Source organism: Schistocerca piceifrons, chromosome 3, assembly GCF_021461385.2.
Source record: "Schistocerca piceifrons isolate TAMUIC-IGC-003096 chromosome 3, iqSchPice1.1, whole genome shotgun sequence".
In the NCBI taxonomy this organism is placed as follows: Eukaryota; Metazoa; Arthropoda; class Insecta; order Orthoptera; family Acrididae; genus Schistocerca; species Schistocerca piceifrons.
This window is the reverse complement of record NC_060140.1, coordinates 170429478-170445599: the sequence shown is the minus strand read 5'-3', so window position 1 is coordinate 170445599 and position 16122 is coordinate 170429478. Positions and strand designations below refer to the sequence as shown.

General features: G+C 38.9%; 1 protein-coding gene across 2 annotated transcripts in view; it reads left to right on the top strand.

Annotated features, from left to right (window-relative positions):
• The window catches only part of LOC124788149 (E3 ubiquitin-protein ligase TM129), a 56201-nt gene extending 51963 nt beyond the window's left edge, over positions 1 to 4238 (top strand). For both annotated transcript variants that reach the window (XM_047255297.1, XM_047255296.1), the window contains exon 6: positions 4036 to 4238. In XM_047255297.1, the coding sequence (XP_047111253.1) occupies positions 4036 to 4150 (115 nt within the window). In that variant the 3' untranslated portion in view covers positions 4151 to 4238. The remainder of the gene's footprint in view (positions 1 to 4035) is intronic.
• The last annotated feature ends 11884 nt before the right edge of the window (positions 4239 to 16122 follow it).

The window sequence follows — 16122 nt, the reverse complement described above, 5'->3', positions numbered from 1 at the left end:
ACATGTTCTGAGGCATCAAGGGATCACCAATTTAGTATTGGAGGGCAGCGTAGAGGGTAAAAATCGTAGAGGGAGACCAAGAGATGAATACACTAAGCAGATTCAGAAGGATGTAGGTTGCAGTAGGTACTGGGAGATGAAAAACCTTGCACAGGATAGAATAGCATGGAGAGCTGCATCAAACCAGTCTCAGGACTGAAGACCACAACAACAATGCAAAATCACGGTAATTTAAGAAGTGGTCAGTTGCATGCATTGGCTGACGTTGTCTTTGTAATGATGATGATGAAGAGGTCCCATACTCCGTGGAGCATAGGGGACGATGCGGGAGAGCTGCAAAAGAGTGCCGGAAGATGCTTCTCATGAGGAGGACTAAACAATTGTTTTAATTTTTTAAACAGTATTTAATGGCAATCTGTTGTCATTTATTGTGAGCACACTTGTGCAAGAAAACTGACTTATTTTTTTATTTATGGACAGGCCTTTATTTGTTTTCATTGTGCGTGTCCAAAAGAATGGACACCACATATATATATATAATTAAAGTGAGAACAGCAGTAATCTGTTCAGTGACGATGTACACCAGACTCAAACTCTTATGGGAATTGGCAAAACGCTGTGAATAATGAGGATAAGGGGCAAGGAGCGCTACATTAGTTATGTGTGGATAAGTTGAGAATATGTGTCTAACGGCAGTCATGCTAGGATAGTCCGTGCAGTTGCGATGACCACTGTGTCCAGGTGGCTTAGTGGTCAGATCATCTGCCTAGTAAACAGGAGACCCAGTTTCAAATCCCAGTCCAGCAGAAATTTTCAACTTTCCCCATTGATTTAAATCAACACTGACTCACAGCCAGTGTTTGTAGTTCCTTTGTGTATGAGTATGAATTTTGTGATTCTTGAGTTTCTCCTGGCGTATTTGATAATCAAAATATCCACGGGTGTACTGCCAGTCTACAGTGTCCAACGGGCACAATATTTCGGTGATCATACATGTCGCCATCATCAGGTGAACTGATGGACTGAGCTCATGTGAACGTGCCGGCACGGAGATCTGTACGCTATGGCTGCTCGGGGGGGAACTGGGTTCGGTCGCAGCGGCGGCCGATTTAAATACCCTCCGCCCGCGGCGCACTCACTCCGCCGTCCTCGCCCCGCGCCACAGTCGCGCGGTGGAACAGATTGCGACGGCAAATGAGATGACGTCGGTGTGATGGCTCTGTCTGCCGTGGTCGTCACAACTATATGTTTGCTCGATTTACTCTTGATTAACCCAATTGCTGGTTCCCAAGCCTTGCTAAGATTATAGCCACAGTCACAGTTTATGAGGTCGTCATTGGTGCGAATTTCGATGGCCTCTCTAACAACGCTGTCCCAGTATCTCTACGTCTGTACCAGAATCTTCGTGCGTTCGTACTCCATAGCGTGATTTTCCAACAAACAGTGTTCAGCAACCGCCGACTTGCTCGGATACATCAGTCGAGTGTGCCTCTGGTGTTCACGGCATCGATCCTCGACGGTACGCATCGTCTGACCAATATACGACTTGCCACACTGACACGGAATCTGGTACACGCCAGCCTTCCTCAAACCGAGGTCATCTTTGGCGCTCCCCACCAGTGCATGAGTTTTATTCGGAGAACAAAACACAGTTCCGACCCGGTGTTTCTTCAAAATACGAGCGATTTTCCCCGAGAGTGCGCCTGTATATGGAATAAACGCAGTGCCTACCTCCTCCCTCGTGATTTCATCCATCTCCACAGGTTGTGCTGTAGTGGTTGGGCGGAGAGCACGTTGAATCTGCCACTCTGAGTACCCATTTTTTCGAAATACATTTCTCAGATGTTCCAATTCCTGGGGTAGACCCTCTGCGTCAGAGATAGTGCGCGCCCTATGTACTAGAGTTTTAAGTACCCCATTCCTCTGTGAAGGGAATTTTGTTTGTCAAAATGAGCCAGATTCTGGAAGCCATTAACATTTTCATTCTTAACGTGTAATTATATTTCTTCACACTTCAGTGAACAACTACACAGTTTCCCAACAAAGTCACCAGGAACTACACTACATTTAGTTTTCATAACGGCTGTCTTCAGTTCTTCTTTGTTCTTTTCTTGCCTTTTTAAGAACACTTCTTTTCCTTTTTTAGGAGTGTTGTGGTCTATCTAGTGTAGGATGTGCTCACCTACTTCCTACTTAAGTGGGTGTAGATTTTGTTCCCTTCTAAAGCAGCATGAAACAGACCAAATGTCTCTCACTCTAAAAAGTTCATTTAAAGAATAAAAAAATCTTATGAAGAAGTATTTTAATTTTTATTTTATTTGCAATTAATTATTGTTATTGCATAAACATTTAATGCTATTTGGCAGTGGCTGGAAGATTTTAATAATGATTGTGTGTGGCTCAATGGCAGAGTACAAGTCTTTCAGTTGTGTGCCACTTCAGTGACTTGCATGCCCCTAACGTGCCCAAGTCATGCAATTGAGAAAAGGGGACCCACAGTTTAAGATGGAGTCCAAACCACATGTGGTTCCTGGATACGCAACACTTCATTGAGAGGTTAGATTAAAGCAAGACTGGAAATTTCTGTGTTTTGACCAGCATTAGCTCTACTGCTAGACTGCCAGGCTTGACTTAAATTTTTCTTTACTGGTGTTAATCTTAGTAGATCGCAATAAAGGTGAGACTTCCTTCTTGTGCTGTGACCATGATACACGTCATTTGATGCACAGTGTGCTGGCTTGTAAATCGTGAAGCTTATGATTGAATACATCTGTTGGGAAGTAGTGGCAAGAAAGCTGACATTCTTCAAAATACTATAGCAAGAAACTCTTCAGAACACCAAGATACTCTCCACATGATGTGGATAACATTTTAAAAAACTGAAAATTTTCTTTGAAATTGTTATACAACTTCAAAAGGTAGGTGCATAATGCAATATAGAAAGACTCAGAACCCAAAATAAATGTACTTTCTGATACTGACGACTCTGATCTTCAAAACTCTACCAGCACTGAATGTAATTGTGGCCAATCCTTTAAACATGTGTTGTTTCTAGGTATGTCTAAGTTGCCTTAACATGTGGAACCATATATTTTTCTATCTGGTGCAACATACAGTGGGGACTTCCTGTGTAATTCTCTACCAGAATGGTAAATGGATGTAATTTGTTTTGTTCAGTTTTATAAAGAATTTACGTCAAACCAAGTAAGAAACTCTCACACCAAATTTATTATTATCTGCCTGTAGATCAGTTAAAAATTTAATGTCACCACAAAGCCAAAATGTTTGCAAAGTTAACTTTTTTAGGGCAAGGGTGAGTCATTTATATTTAAGAGTAATGACATATCCCCACAAGACTGCATGGTACACACACAGTGACCCACACCCCAGTCAACTGTGCAGCATTTATACAAGACTACCTTCTGCTTCTTGTTGTGGAGGTAGGATTTTAATCACTTTCCCACAGATCCTCTGATGCTGTACTGCTTTACACAGACATTTGTCACTGAGAATTTAGTTCCAGCTTTGGATATATCCTTTTGAAATCCATATTATCATTTCCTGTCAAACTTGTCAAAATTCCTTGCACTTTATACAATCAAGAAATGTATGTCACTTGGACAAGATTGAATTGGGAATTAAACTGTCAAATGTGATAAAGAAAGACCTTGGCAAGCATCACAAACTTGCCAATATCAGTTACCAGTTGTGTATGACCTAATAAAAAGTTGTGCATTCCTCCCCCCTTTCCTAATGTTTGTCCTAGGTTGTTGCAACACTGCCCCATGTGGTGTCCATCATTTCATCCACATGTAGGTGTAGGTATTATTTAGGCCATATGACCATATTGCACCATGTTCATGCCTTGTTCTGCACCTGAATGTGATAGAAAATGTGTGTAGCTGTCCCAAAGTACTAAGGCATTTCTTTTAAATTTAAACAGGTGAAGCAGAATGTTTGAATGTTATAACATCACAAAACATTGAGGTAATGTTTAGTGAAGACTGTGAAAATGAAGCACTGATATATTTTCAGGTTTGCTTCAAGGCAGGATCAGCAGCATCCAGAAACATGGCTGAGTTCAAAGTGCACTTGCCCTCTGTGTCGCAGTACATTTTGTATCCTTGATGTGTGCATGATACAAAAGTGACAACAAAAGTATTTTTGTATGTTTAAGATAAACTAGATTTTTTTATATTTGTAATTGTGTATCTTCATAATAAAGAATTTTCGTTCCAGATGGTAGTTTCTTTTAATCCTCACAGTCTCTCTCTCTCTCTCTCTCTCTCTCTCTCTCTCTCTCTCTCTCACACACACACACACACACACACACACACACACACACACACACACACACCTACATATTTACTAGACTTTTCCCTGTTTCCTGCAGCTTCACCTGCAGATGTATTCAACACACAAATTTCACAAACCTCCTCCTGCCCCTTCCCTTTGTCCCCCACTTCCACTCTCTGTCTCTCTGCCCACCTCGTCCTCCAAACTCTACTTATCTCCTTTTCCCCAGTCTCTCTATCTCTCCATCTCCTCCTGCTCCACTCCCTTTGTCCATATCCTCTGCCCCCTCTCTCGGAAAATGTCTTCCCCCTCTCCTCCATCCTTCCATATCCTCCTCACCCTCTCTCTCTCTCTCTCTCTCTCTCTCTCTCTCTCTCTCTCTCTCTCTCTTGATATCCTCCACCCTCTCTCCCTAACAATCTCATTCTCTCCATTTCTCTTTCCTTTTTCCATTTCTCTGTCCATCCACTCATGCCCTCACTCTGTTCATGCCTTCCTGATCCCTCTGCTTATCCTCCTCCCTCCCCCCCTCCCCCAGTGACTGATAACTTCAGAGTTGAGTGCCTATGAGCTCCAAACACTTGCACGAACAGACCAGCCCCTCCCCTCCCCTATCTGTCTCAAACTTTCACCAGCCATGCCCATCCACACATATAACTCCTGCAAAATAGGTCAAAAAAACCATGCCAATACTACTGCCACAGCACACCTGGCGAGCTGGGCAGTCTACACATCGTGTGCTGGAAAACCACTTTTTTACCCCTGACTTTTAGGCTGCCCAGCAAATCAGGTTGACAAGGCAGGCTCATACTCTACAACACAACACACCTGTCTTGCAAGTCAGCCTATACATCAAGACCTGGGGTGGGGGGGGGGGGGGGGACACAATCTTTCCATATATGTGCAACTATTGGAGTTAGGAGGTTACAAACCACACAGTGCTGATACTCATGACGTTTGCTGTTGATGTGCCAAATTTGGCTGAAATCCATCCAGGGTTTTGGGAGAACATTCCAGACTTACATACATATAGACAACTAAAGGCGTCGTAGACATCTTTTGTAATCATAAGTTCCTGTACCAGCACACAGGTAAAGGAGATAAGAGATCAGAAGAATGGAGGGCATTTGTTTAAAGTGTAAGTGATCAACTAAACTGATAGATGGAGCATAAAGGATGCCAGAAGCCATTCATAAAACATTGACCACTAACTGAATAGTTTCTTTATTAGAAAAAAGGAAGTTATTCAGTTTGGATAGCCATTTTTTAAAAGATTATAGTTCTCTATTTTTTAATTATAAAATCACAAATATTTTATTTTTATTTGGAAAACACAAAATAGGCGAGTAACTACAGCACTAAGGCAAGTCAATAATATATTTGAATCACAAGGACTGCATCTGTTTATTATTGCCGACAAAAGAAAGTTTAGCCTATCTGGTAGTGATTCTCATGAGAGTAAAATTCTGAAATACTTTCTCTATTTGTGAGTAATTGCACAACCGTAAGAAAACATAGGACCAGTAATTTTTATGTAACATAACTTTAGTTTATTAGACCAGTTACAAAATGTAACTTGTCAAAACTTCTCATTCTGAGTGATGTCATTTTGAAATTTCATTTCTAAGTAAGATGAAAAACTGCTCCACTAGATGAAGCCAAACTACAGTAGAACAAGAGCTAAGCATTTTCATATGAACATCATAGTCAACGTCAGTAGCAGTACCCATGTGATATAACTGTTAGATAAAGATCTATCCTGCACTTTTTCATGCATTATAGCTTGTAGTCATAAGCCTCCATGTTGCTCCTGCATGTTTTCTAATGTCCTCTGCTCACTTTTCATTAAGTCATTTTGGGACCCAGCAAAGAGCTTTCTTGGGCTATCTACAATCCACTGATATGTCTATATGTCTTCCCTACCTCCATTTTATTTCCATGTGGTCATAATTACATGACCAATTTATTTGTTTTCCAGTCGTTTGTTATCTGATCCATTGATTTGTTTTCCTGTCTTTTGTTACCTGATCCATTTATTTGTTTTGCTGTCTTTTTAGTAATTCCCAACATTCATTTCTTTATTAGTTTTTGAGCAGTCCTTACATTTTGAAAGGTTTTCACATGTTACTGCCATAAGTAAAACTTTCAATGCAAACAAATTGTAAAATTTCGTTTTCAGCCAGATCAGAGGTTTAGATTTCAAAATCATTTTCAGCTTAAACATTTCATCCCACTTTTATTGCTTTATTTCTTTCCTGTCCATCTAGTTACAGGATTCAACAGAAAAAAACAAGAATACAACAATTTACAGTTGGTTCTGTGATTATGTTGTTAATTTATACTAATTTCTTTTCAGTATGTTGGTTAGTCATTATTTTAGTCTTATTGTAACTGATTTTCAACTTTACTTTCCAAATTGCACAATACAGATTTTTCATTCCTTTTTTATCTGCACAAGAGGCAGATATTAAAATTACATCAGCAAACAAAGTTGATTCAGTTACATTCATTTAACATGTATTCCTTCTTCTTTCTCCCAGTTTAGGATCTGAAAAATTGCTTTATTGTTTCTGAGACTAGTGGTTTTGAACCTCTAGTCTGACTGTGGCCTGATGGAGTGTAAACAGAGGACGAGGAAAGACTGAATCAGTGCCTTGTTACCCAAGGACTGCTAGGGCAGATTTTGTTGAACTGATTTAGAAAATTTCTCAAAATCAAGGAATCCCAGGCAAAGTGGTCATTCTTACCCATTGCTCTATTCTCCAGTTTTGTATACAAATTAAAATGATTCGTTGTACTATATCCACTTCTAAATCCAACTTGTTCCTTTGCCTGGCTGAAGTCTATCACTTTTTCTATGTGGTTGGTTGAAGGAGAGCAAGCTGGAACTCCCATCTGTTTTACTGCAGCTCTACTAATTTTTTTTTTTTTACTTTATTCATTTTTCAATATCCATATATTTTCTAAGTAGTATACAGAATGTAGGTACTCAAATATTTCAAAACCTTAGCTATGCTTGTCCTCATTTAAATTCATTATTCAAGGCACTATTTTCAATATACTGATTCCAAAGATGCAGCTAGTTTCATTTTGTGAAATGAAGGAACTGCAGAACAGCAGCTTAGTCCGTAATCTATTATTGTACGTAATAAGAGAGTGTGTATTAAAAAGCTGTGGTGCAGTTCCTTCGTTTTACAAAATAGACATACACAGCTGTGGTTGCCCCATAAGAAGAACTCTTTATCCAGCTAGTTTCACTGGAAAATCTGTTAATCAAATGATATGACTGATTTGAACTTTTGACTATAGTTCAGCTTGGCAATTTTCATGTGAGTTAGTATGTATTTATGGACTTAGTGACACAATTCATTACAAAAGACTAGCATTCCAACTTTACAGTAATGCATTTCAATCTCTGTGAAACTAATTAACTTACAGAAACAATCAATTTTTGACAGATAGATAAAAAATCTACTCACTATCAGTGGCAGAACACACACATAAAAGAAGATCGTAATTAGGCAAGCTTTTGGAGCAGGTGCCTTCCTCCTCAGGCAGAAGGGGAAGGAAGGAGGGTGAAGGAAAAGGACTGGAGAGGTCTAGTAAAAGGATAGATTTCGTGAAAGTCACCCAGAACCATGGATCAGGGGAAACTTAACGCATGGGATGAGAAGGAAAGACTGATTTTTGGGGACTACATTGGGTGAGATTTGAAAACCTGAGAGCGTAAAGGTGGAAGACAGAGTAATATGCAGGAGAGAGGTTACTGCTTAAACATCTTGCATGAGTTAATAAAGGTGAAAAGCTAAGTACATTGTACATAACAGAGGTGAGTGGTGAAAAATAGACATGTAAGACAATGAAAGATGTAGAAAACTAAAACAGAGTGAAGAAAAGAGTAGCCACTGTGAATAAACGGTGAGATGGAAGAAATTAATGTAAATTAAGGCCAGGTGGGTGGTGAGAACCAAACACATGTTGTAGCACTGTATCAAAGGTACCAACTATTTTCTAGATCGTCTGAAATCCGACCATCCCACTCCTACCACACACCTTGCTTTTTACCATTGATGCCACCTTCCTCTGTACCAACATCCCCCACGTACATGCTCTGTCTGTTACTGAACGTTTCCTCAGTCAACACCCACCTGATTCCAAACATATGGCATCCTTCATACTCAACTTAATCATCTTTATACTTACCAACAACTGCTTCACCTTTGAGGACCAGACATATAAACAGATCAGGGTACGGCCATGGGAACCAGGATGGCTTCGTCATGTGCCAACCTTTTCATGAGTCACTTGGAGGGGGCTTTCTTGGGCGATAAGTCTTCAGCCTTGGTTTGGTTTAGATACATTGATGACATCTTTACCACAAGTGCTAAAATTCCTGGAATCTCTGAATACCTTCTCCCAATTAAATTTCACGTGGTCGTATTCTGAACCCCTTCCCACTTTCCTTGATGTTGATCTCATCCTCACCGAAGGCCAGCTACATACTTCCAGCCACATTAAACCACAACATGACAATTGTGACCTCAGCACCTGTTTCACTACACACACCATCTGGATTCTTCCCCCAGACACCAGTTTCTCAGAACTCCACAGGTGGGAACTAGCACTACAACATGTCCTTGGTTCTCACCACTGACCTGGTCTTAACTTACGTTAATTACTTCCGTCTCAGCATTTCTTCCTTATAACTACTCTTTGCTTCACTCCGTTTTAGTTTTCTACATCTTTCATTGTCTTACTCATCTATTTTTCACCCCCCACCCCCTCCCACCTCTGTTACGTACAATGCACTTATCTTTTTGCTCTTATTAACTCATGCATGATGTTTAAGCAGTAATCTCTGTCTGCATACTACCCTGTATTCCACCTTTAAGCTCTCGTTCAAATTGCGCTCAATGCAGTCCCCAACAATCAGTCTTTCCTTCTCATCCCGTACGATAGGTCTCCCCGACTCGTGGTTCTGGGTGACTTTCCCAAAATCTACCCCTTTCCCTGGACCTCTCCTGTCCTTTTCCTTCATCCCTCTTACTTCTGCTTCAACCCTTATTCCTGAAGGAGGAGCTATTGGCTCTGAAAGCTTGCCAATTACAACCGTCTTTTATATGTGCATGTTCCGCTGCCACTTGGTGAGTAGATTTTTTATCTGTCCAATTAAATAACTTTGTCAATAATTTATTGATAATTTTGTCAAAAATTAAATAATTTTGTCAATAATTGATTGTTTTCATTGTTACAATGTTTTTAGTGATAACGTGGAAAAAGGGACATTACCTGGAAATGTGTACAGTTTACATCATTTGCACAGTTTCTAGAAATCACCAGAGCCTGAAAATACCGATACAGTTGTAATGTTCTTTTATTAACACATGACCGGTTTCGGGCTCTTATACGCCCACCTTCGGGTGTCATAACTTGGTGCTGTCACTCCAAGCACTGCGGTGGACGTGTACAAGATGTGGTGTGCTACCAACTAGTGCAAGAGCCCGAAACCGGTCGTGTGTTAATAAAAGAATCTTACAACTGTAGCAGTATTTTCAACTGCTGATATAATGCTCAACTACGGATATTCCTTTGACAGGATTGTTTTTTCTAGAAATCAGTTTATAGCTATTATACAAGACATCAATCAGTGAGACTGAGAGCTTACTGAACAGTGCAGGTAGACACCGTCACATGGAGATAGTTTTAGTGCACATATTTTATGTTATGGAGAGAGGATTGATAACTTGCCATGCAGAGGACCTGGGTTTATTTCCTGGTACTGCCAGAAATTTTTCTTTGGTGGGAGAACTGGAAGGTTCCACTCAGTCTTGTGATTCCAAATGATAGCTACCTGAATGAGAAGCAGTTGCTCCAAGATCTGGGAATCTGACAATGGCCTGAAGAGCAGTGTGCTTGACCACATGCCCCTCCATAATGCATATGAATGAAGCCAAGGACAGAGGATGATATGGTGGCCAGTCAACACTGAATGGTGAATAGAGACTTGGAAATGGAAATGTATTATTAATTGCTTGAATAACTGGAAAAATTGATTGGAAAGAATAATTGCAAAACAAAAATTTGAAAGTAATTTATTAATCTGTGCACAGTCTTGGGTGAACTTTAACTTTTCCAGGTCAATAAACATAATTTGCATTACGTACTGTTGCTTCCAGTAGTGTGCGGTACCAAATAATCACCGCAACCATTGAAACTGTCAATATGTCACACGAAGTACAATATTTTCAGTATAAGTAAACCAAGTTCAATAGACGCCTATCAAGTCTGTGTCATTAGCTTCACATTAATTCCATTGTGTTTAGTCTTTAGTGTGACACTGTTGAATGCAAGAACACTCCTCCAGGTACCACATGAATTATTATTGTCTGCACCAAACCTCTTGATGCAGGATCTCGGCAGTGAGTAAAATGATGAACAGATAGGATATGAAATTATGACTGTGCAAATAAATATTCCTTTTCTAATAACTTTTTATAATACTTTTAATGAACGGTTAAAATGCACATTTTTAACAATACTCGTACAACGGATCCAAGCACACGTCCTTACGCTACCACTCCCTGAAACAAAAGGGTGAAGATACATGAATTAATAAATTGAAGAGTGTATTTCTTACTTTGTTTCATACAGATATTTAACGATGTATCAAAACATTATCCTTGTCACAAAACAACTTGTTAATTTACCTTTGGTGGTGTCTTTGGCTTATAACTCATTCAGTTTACATATAACTTACATATAAGAAAAGAAAAAAAAGAAAAAAATTGTTTCAATACAATTGCCTCCCACTGCGCACTGATGTCATATGGAGGTGCACAGTTGCTGAGCTTATTTTCCCTTTTTGAGGTTTGATAATCCTGGCCGGAATGGGCATAACCTTTATTTTTGGCCATTGTAGTTACCTTGAGTGGTTATCAATTAATATGGACATGTCAGCTTATTTTAACCCATACATATATAAGTTTTCTCTCCTAACAAAGTGCATGCTGTAACCACATAGTCCCATTATTGTCAGTCATCATCTGCACAGTGTTTAGCTTGCGAAGTACACACACGCAGCCCAATGTCCATTATCACCACAGTTCGCACTCATATGTACAGTATGAGGCCAGAGGCTTTCACTGCACAAATTTGTGAAGCTCGTGTTCAGCGGTGTGATCGCTTGTGAAATCTTCAATGTGGTAACAACTGGTTTCCATATCAGCGGCCTGAGGAATTTGTTTCACCTCGTTGCTCTCACTTATTCTGTGGGGATCCAGCCGTACATCCAACATCCGTCGACAAGGTAAGTTCCTTGCTGCTTCTATGACGTTGTCGAGCACAAAAAAATTCGTGTTACATGAAGTGTTGCCATTTTTAGTTTACCACATGCACACCCACATATTGTTTTAACACATGTACATGTAACACTTTGCAGCCAGATTTCGCTTGTTTTTGCACTTTGTTTTTGAGAGTGTTTCATACGGTTGCAATACATAAATTTCCTGCACTGTCCTTTCCGCATACTGTATACATAACATAATAAAATACAAATACAATTACAAAATACACTTATCCTATTCATTTGCTGACATGCCATTATCGTCACTCATATGCATCATAGTCTGTAACATATTCTCTCCCCTTTTTATATGTAGGGTCATTACTTGTCATTTGGTTTTAGTACATTTTACCAGATTTCTTTTTCATTGCATTATTTGATTCCAGTTATATGAGTACACATTTTACTCGTGTTTGATTATACATACTTCATATAACATTCATAAAATAATAGATTCTGTTTTCATTTATAGCATAAATTGATAAACATTTCATTTCAATTTACAGTAACTTCTTGTCAGAGCATATTTATCAATTCAAAAAGAATCAAAGAAGTAAACAATAGTCGCCACAATAGACACTACACACCGCCCATATAACTATGCATGGCCTTGCCTCTCTTGCTTTCTCCAGGAAGGATCTACAGACTATAGGGTTGTTGAAATTCCACAGAAAGGCATTTATGTGCTCAGTTATGTCTCATTAATAGACTTAATGGTGATCCCAAGAACAAAATAATTTGTTGTTTCTAAGCACAACTCAAATCTGACGATACCAGTTGTATTAAATACCTGTTCATTATTTAAAAGTGCAGCTCAGTATTTACTTGTTATGTTTATTGTGTAAAGGGTAACCATTTCATGTGCTGAGGTTTGCAGAGTTGTATCATAAATACAATATGTTACATATAATGAGCATAACACAATGTTTACATAAGAAACAAATGTGCATAAAAATTTAAATGTAATCCAGGTGTTTGATGCCTTCATAGGTAGTCAATGCTCACAGTAGTTAGGTTTAGACCCCTTGATTATTTGGTAGTACCCAACCTCAGTTCAGCATCATGATATGTGATGTAGTGCAACTGTTTTCTTCTTCACATACTTTTACACTATCACATTCATACATATCATAAACTTATAGCCATATTTACTTGCATTGCGGTCCTTTTTTATGTTTATATGGTACCTAACACTCTACAAGCATTTATCTTTCTTCACTTTGGGATGTGTCACTGCATCGTTCCGTCGAAGAAAAAACTTAATACTAACTTAAAACTAAATCTTCATAGATAAGTGTATAGTGGCTCAGTGGGTACTAATACTTTCTTCATATATTCAACCATGTATTCATTCACTTCAGTGTGCAGTTGTTTTATCACAAAACGTATTTCATGTCATTCCATATAAATCTGAAAGATAAAGTGTATTAGAGGCATGGTGCGGCCTCTTATTCAGTTTGCCACTTATACTGTACTCGCTCGTTTACCTTCAGCAAGACTTTTCTCATCTACCAAGTATAATTAGTGTGTGCACTTGCAGCACTTAAATGTGTGAATATAGTACATATATAGTAGCATAGCTTAAGCAGATATCTCCTAGTTTAGCATACCTTTCCCTTTGTATATAATCCCTTAACTTATCTTTGTGTGTGTGTATTGTGTAGATAGTTGTAGGTGTAGTAAATCTCTCCCTTAATTTTCTATGTCTGTTTATTCAGTAAGCTTTACAAATGCTAGTGCAGGCTGTAACTCATCAGTTTTGTTTGTTTTGGAGGTTCCAACACTTCCAGCTGTGCCTGTCTGGCATGCATGCACTTGTGGTTTGTTGACCAGCTTGTTTCCCAATGCGTATGCTCTGTGTCGCTCTGATACAACTTGGGTCATGGCGAGTTGTGTATTGCAGTGCACGCTACTGTGCATTTCACAAGTTCATTTATTTGTTTACAACTGGGCTACAAGCAAAGCGAAGCACTGTATTTAGACTGTTGTAATCACTAGACACATAAAAGTAAAAGTCTTCCTCATTACAACCACTCATCATTTACACATTAGATATATAAGAAAAAAACGCAAACAAAAATTTTCCTTAACAACTAACAACATAAATTCTGGAATGTGACTTTCCAGCAGTGTAAATCTAATATTATTATACATTTATACAACTTACAGTGTATACAGCCCTTCTTTCAATATATAAACATTTTCAAGTCTTTGTGTGGGTAAAGGCCCTTTTCTTTACACGTGTTCGTTTGTATCAATGTGTATGCTCCCAGGTAGGGGATTTTAGTAATTATGTATGGTCTAGTGTATAGTAGTTGCCACTTACCGTTCAATTTTCCAATTTTTGTGGATTGGGGATGTGTTCCAAGTAACACCTTTTGTCCTATATAAAATTGTGTTGTATGTTTCAGCTTTCTATCATAAATTCCTTTACTGTATTTAGCCCAGGTTTCAAGGTTGATTACTGCTTGTATTTTATCCTCCAGTGATAATTCCTGTAATGGTATCTTGGGCAAAGGCTTCTCCCACTCACCTACTTGTTTGCAATTGAACATTAGCTCATTTGGTGTAAATCTAGTTGATGTATGGGGAAGGTTGTTAACAAGTTGTAAGAAGGGAGTGACATATTCAAACCTCTTGGTATGTTTATGGGGCATATGGGTCCTCACAACCTGTTGAATTCCTTAAACACCCTTTCTATGGGGGATGCTTCGGGATGAAATTTGGATACTGAAATGTGTTTGATTTGGTTGGAATCTACAAACTCTTTCCATTTACTTCCAACAAACAATGAGGCATTATCTATTAATATGACTTCTGGTTTTCCTACTCTTACAAAATAATCTTGTTTGATTTGTCTTATAATTGAACTGGCTGTATTGTTTTGTACAGTCTTCAGTTTTGCATATTTGGTGAAAATATCATACAAACAAACTATATACTTTACGCCATGCCTACCTCTGAGACAGGGTCCAGCCACACCCACAGATACCTTCTCTAGACCTTTTTTTCCGTTTTAGCCACAATGGGTTGTAGTTCAATCAGTTTAGAGATGTTAGAATGTTTTGTTTTCTGGCAGACAATACACTTCCTTACCACCAGTAGTACTCTTTGTCTAAGGTTGTGTAAATAACAATATTTACCTATTTTGTCAGTGCACTTTGCAGTATTGTATACGGACATGGTAAAATCATCCACATATTCCTCTGGCACACACATGTGCCATTGTTCTTGTTCGGGATGGCTCTTATGGTGCAGAATACTTTTGTGAATAGTGAAAAACCTTTTTAAGTTTTCATCATCATTTTGCATAAGTTTTGCTCTTACCTTATTCCAGTGTGTGTCTTCCTGCTGTAATTTCTCCATGTGTTTACACATGTGGACATAGTATAGTCAGAGAGTTTTGTCTTCCATTTCCCCTTCCTACTCTGAAAGATCATTGAACTCCTCTAAGCCTTGTGGTAATCAAGAAAGAGCATCAGCTGTTCTGGTTTCCTTTTATGTACACTACTTCAAAATTGAATTCTTGAAGATATGTACACCACCTGGTTATCCATTGGTGAAGCAATCTGCAAGTTAACAAAAATTATAGGGACTGATGGTCACAGTATACTTTTGTACGTTTACCCCAAAGGAAATATTCAAACTTTTTAAATGACCATATTACAGCCAAACCCTCCAACTCCATAACTGAATATCAACGTTCAGCTTTGGATAATGTGCGGCTGACAAAGGGACGATTTCTGTAGGGACGATTACCATAGGTCTGTATGGGGTAAGGTTGCCATCTGTGTTGTACTATGAATCTGTTGTTCACTTATTGGTCCGTAAATCTCTATGGCACTACCTGCATATTAACAATCTTCGGTTGTACTGGTCCCTCTTCGTATATCAAATCTATTGAGTCCAGGACAGAATGAAAGTATTCGGTGTTGTGTTCCGGGGTGTTAATGAGTTTTTCCCTAATGTGGGCAGGTAGATGGCTCTTTAAAATTTTCAGCACATCAACTTGAGACACCGGGTTCAACCAGTATCTGGTTTTATTCAAATATTTTTCAAAATAGGCCCTTAAGCTTTCATGTTTGCTATTCAATGGAGCTTTACTGTATGATTACATGATGATGGCGTCCTCTTGGGTAAAATATTCCGGAGGTAAAATAGTCCCCCATTCGGATCTCCGGGCGGGGACTACTCAAGAGGATGTCGTTATCAGGAGAAAGAAAACTGGCGTTCTACGGATCGGAGCGTGGAATGTCAGATCCCTTAATCGGGCAGGTAGGTTAGAAAATTTAAAAAGGGAAATGGATAGATTGAAGTTAGATATAGTGGGAATTAGTGAAGTTCGGTGGCATGAGGAACAAGACTTCTGGTCAGGTGACTACAGGGTTATAAACACAAAATCAAATAGGGGTAATGCAGGAGTAGGTTTAATAATGAATAGGAAAATAGGAATGCGGGTAAGCTACTACAAACAGCATAGTGAA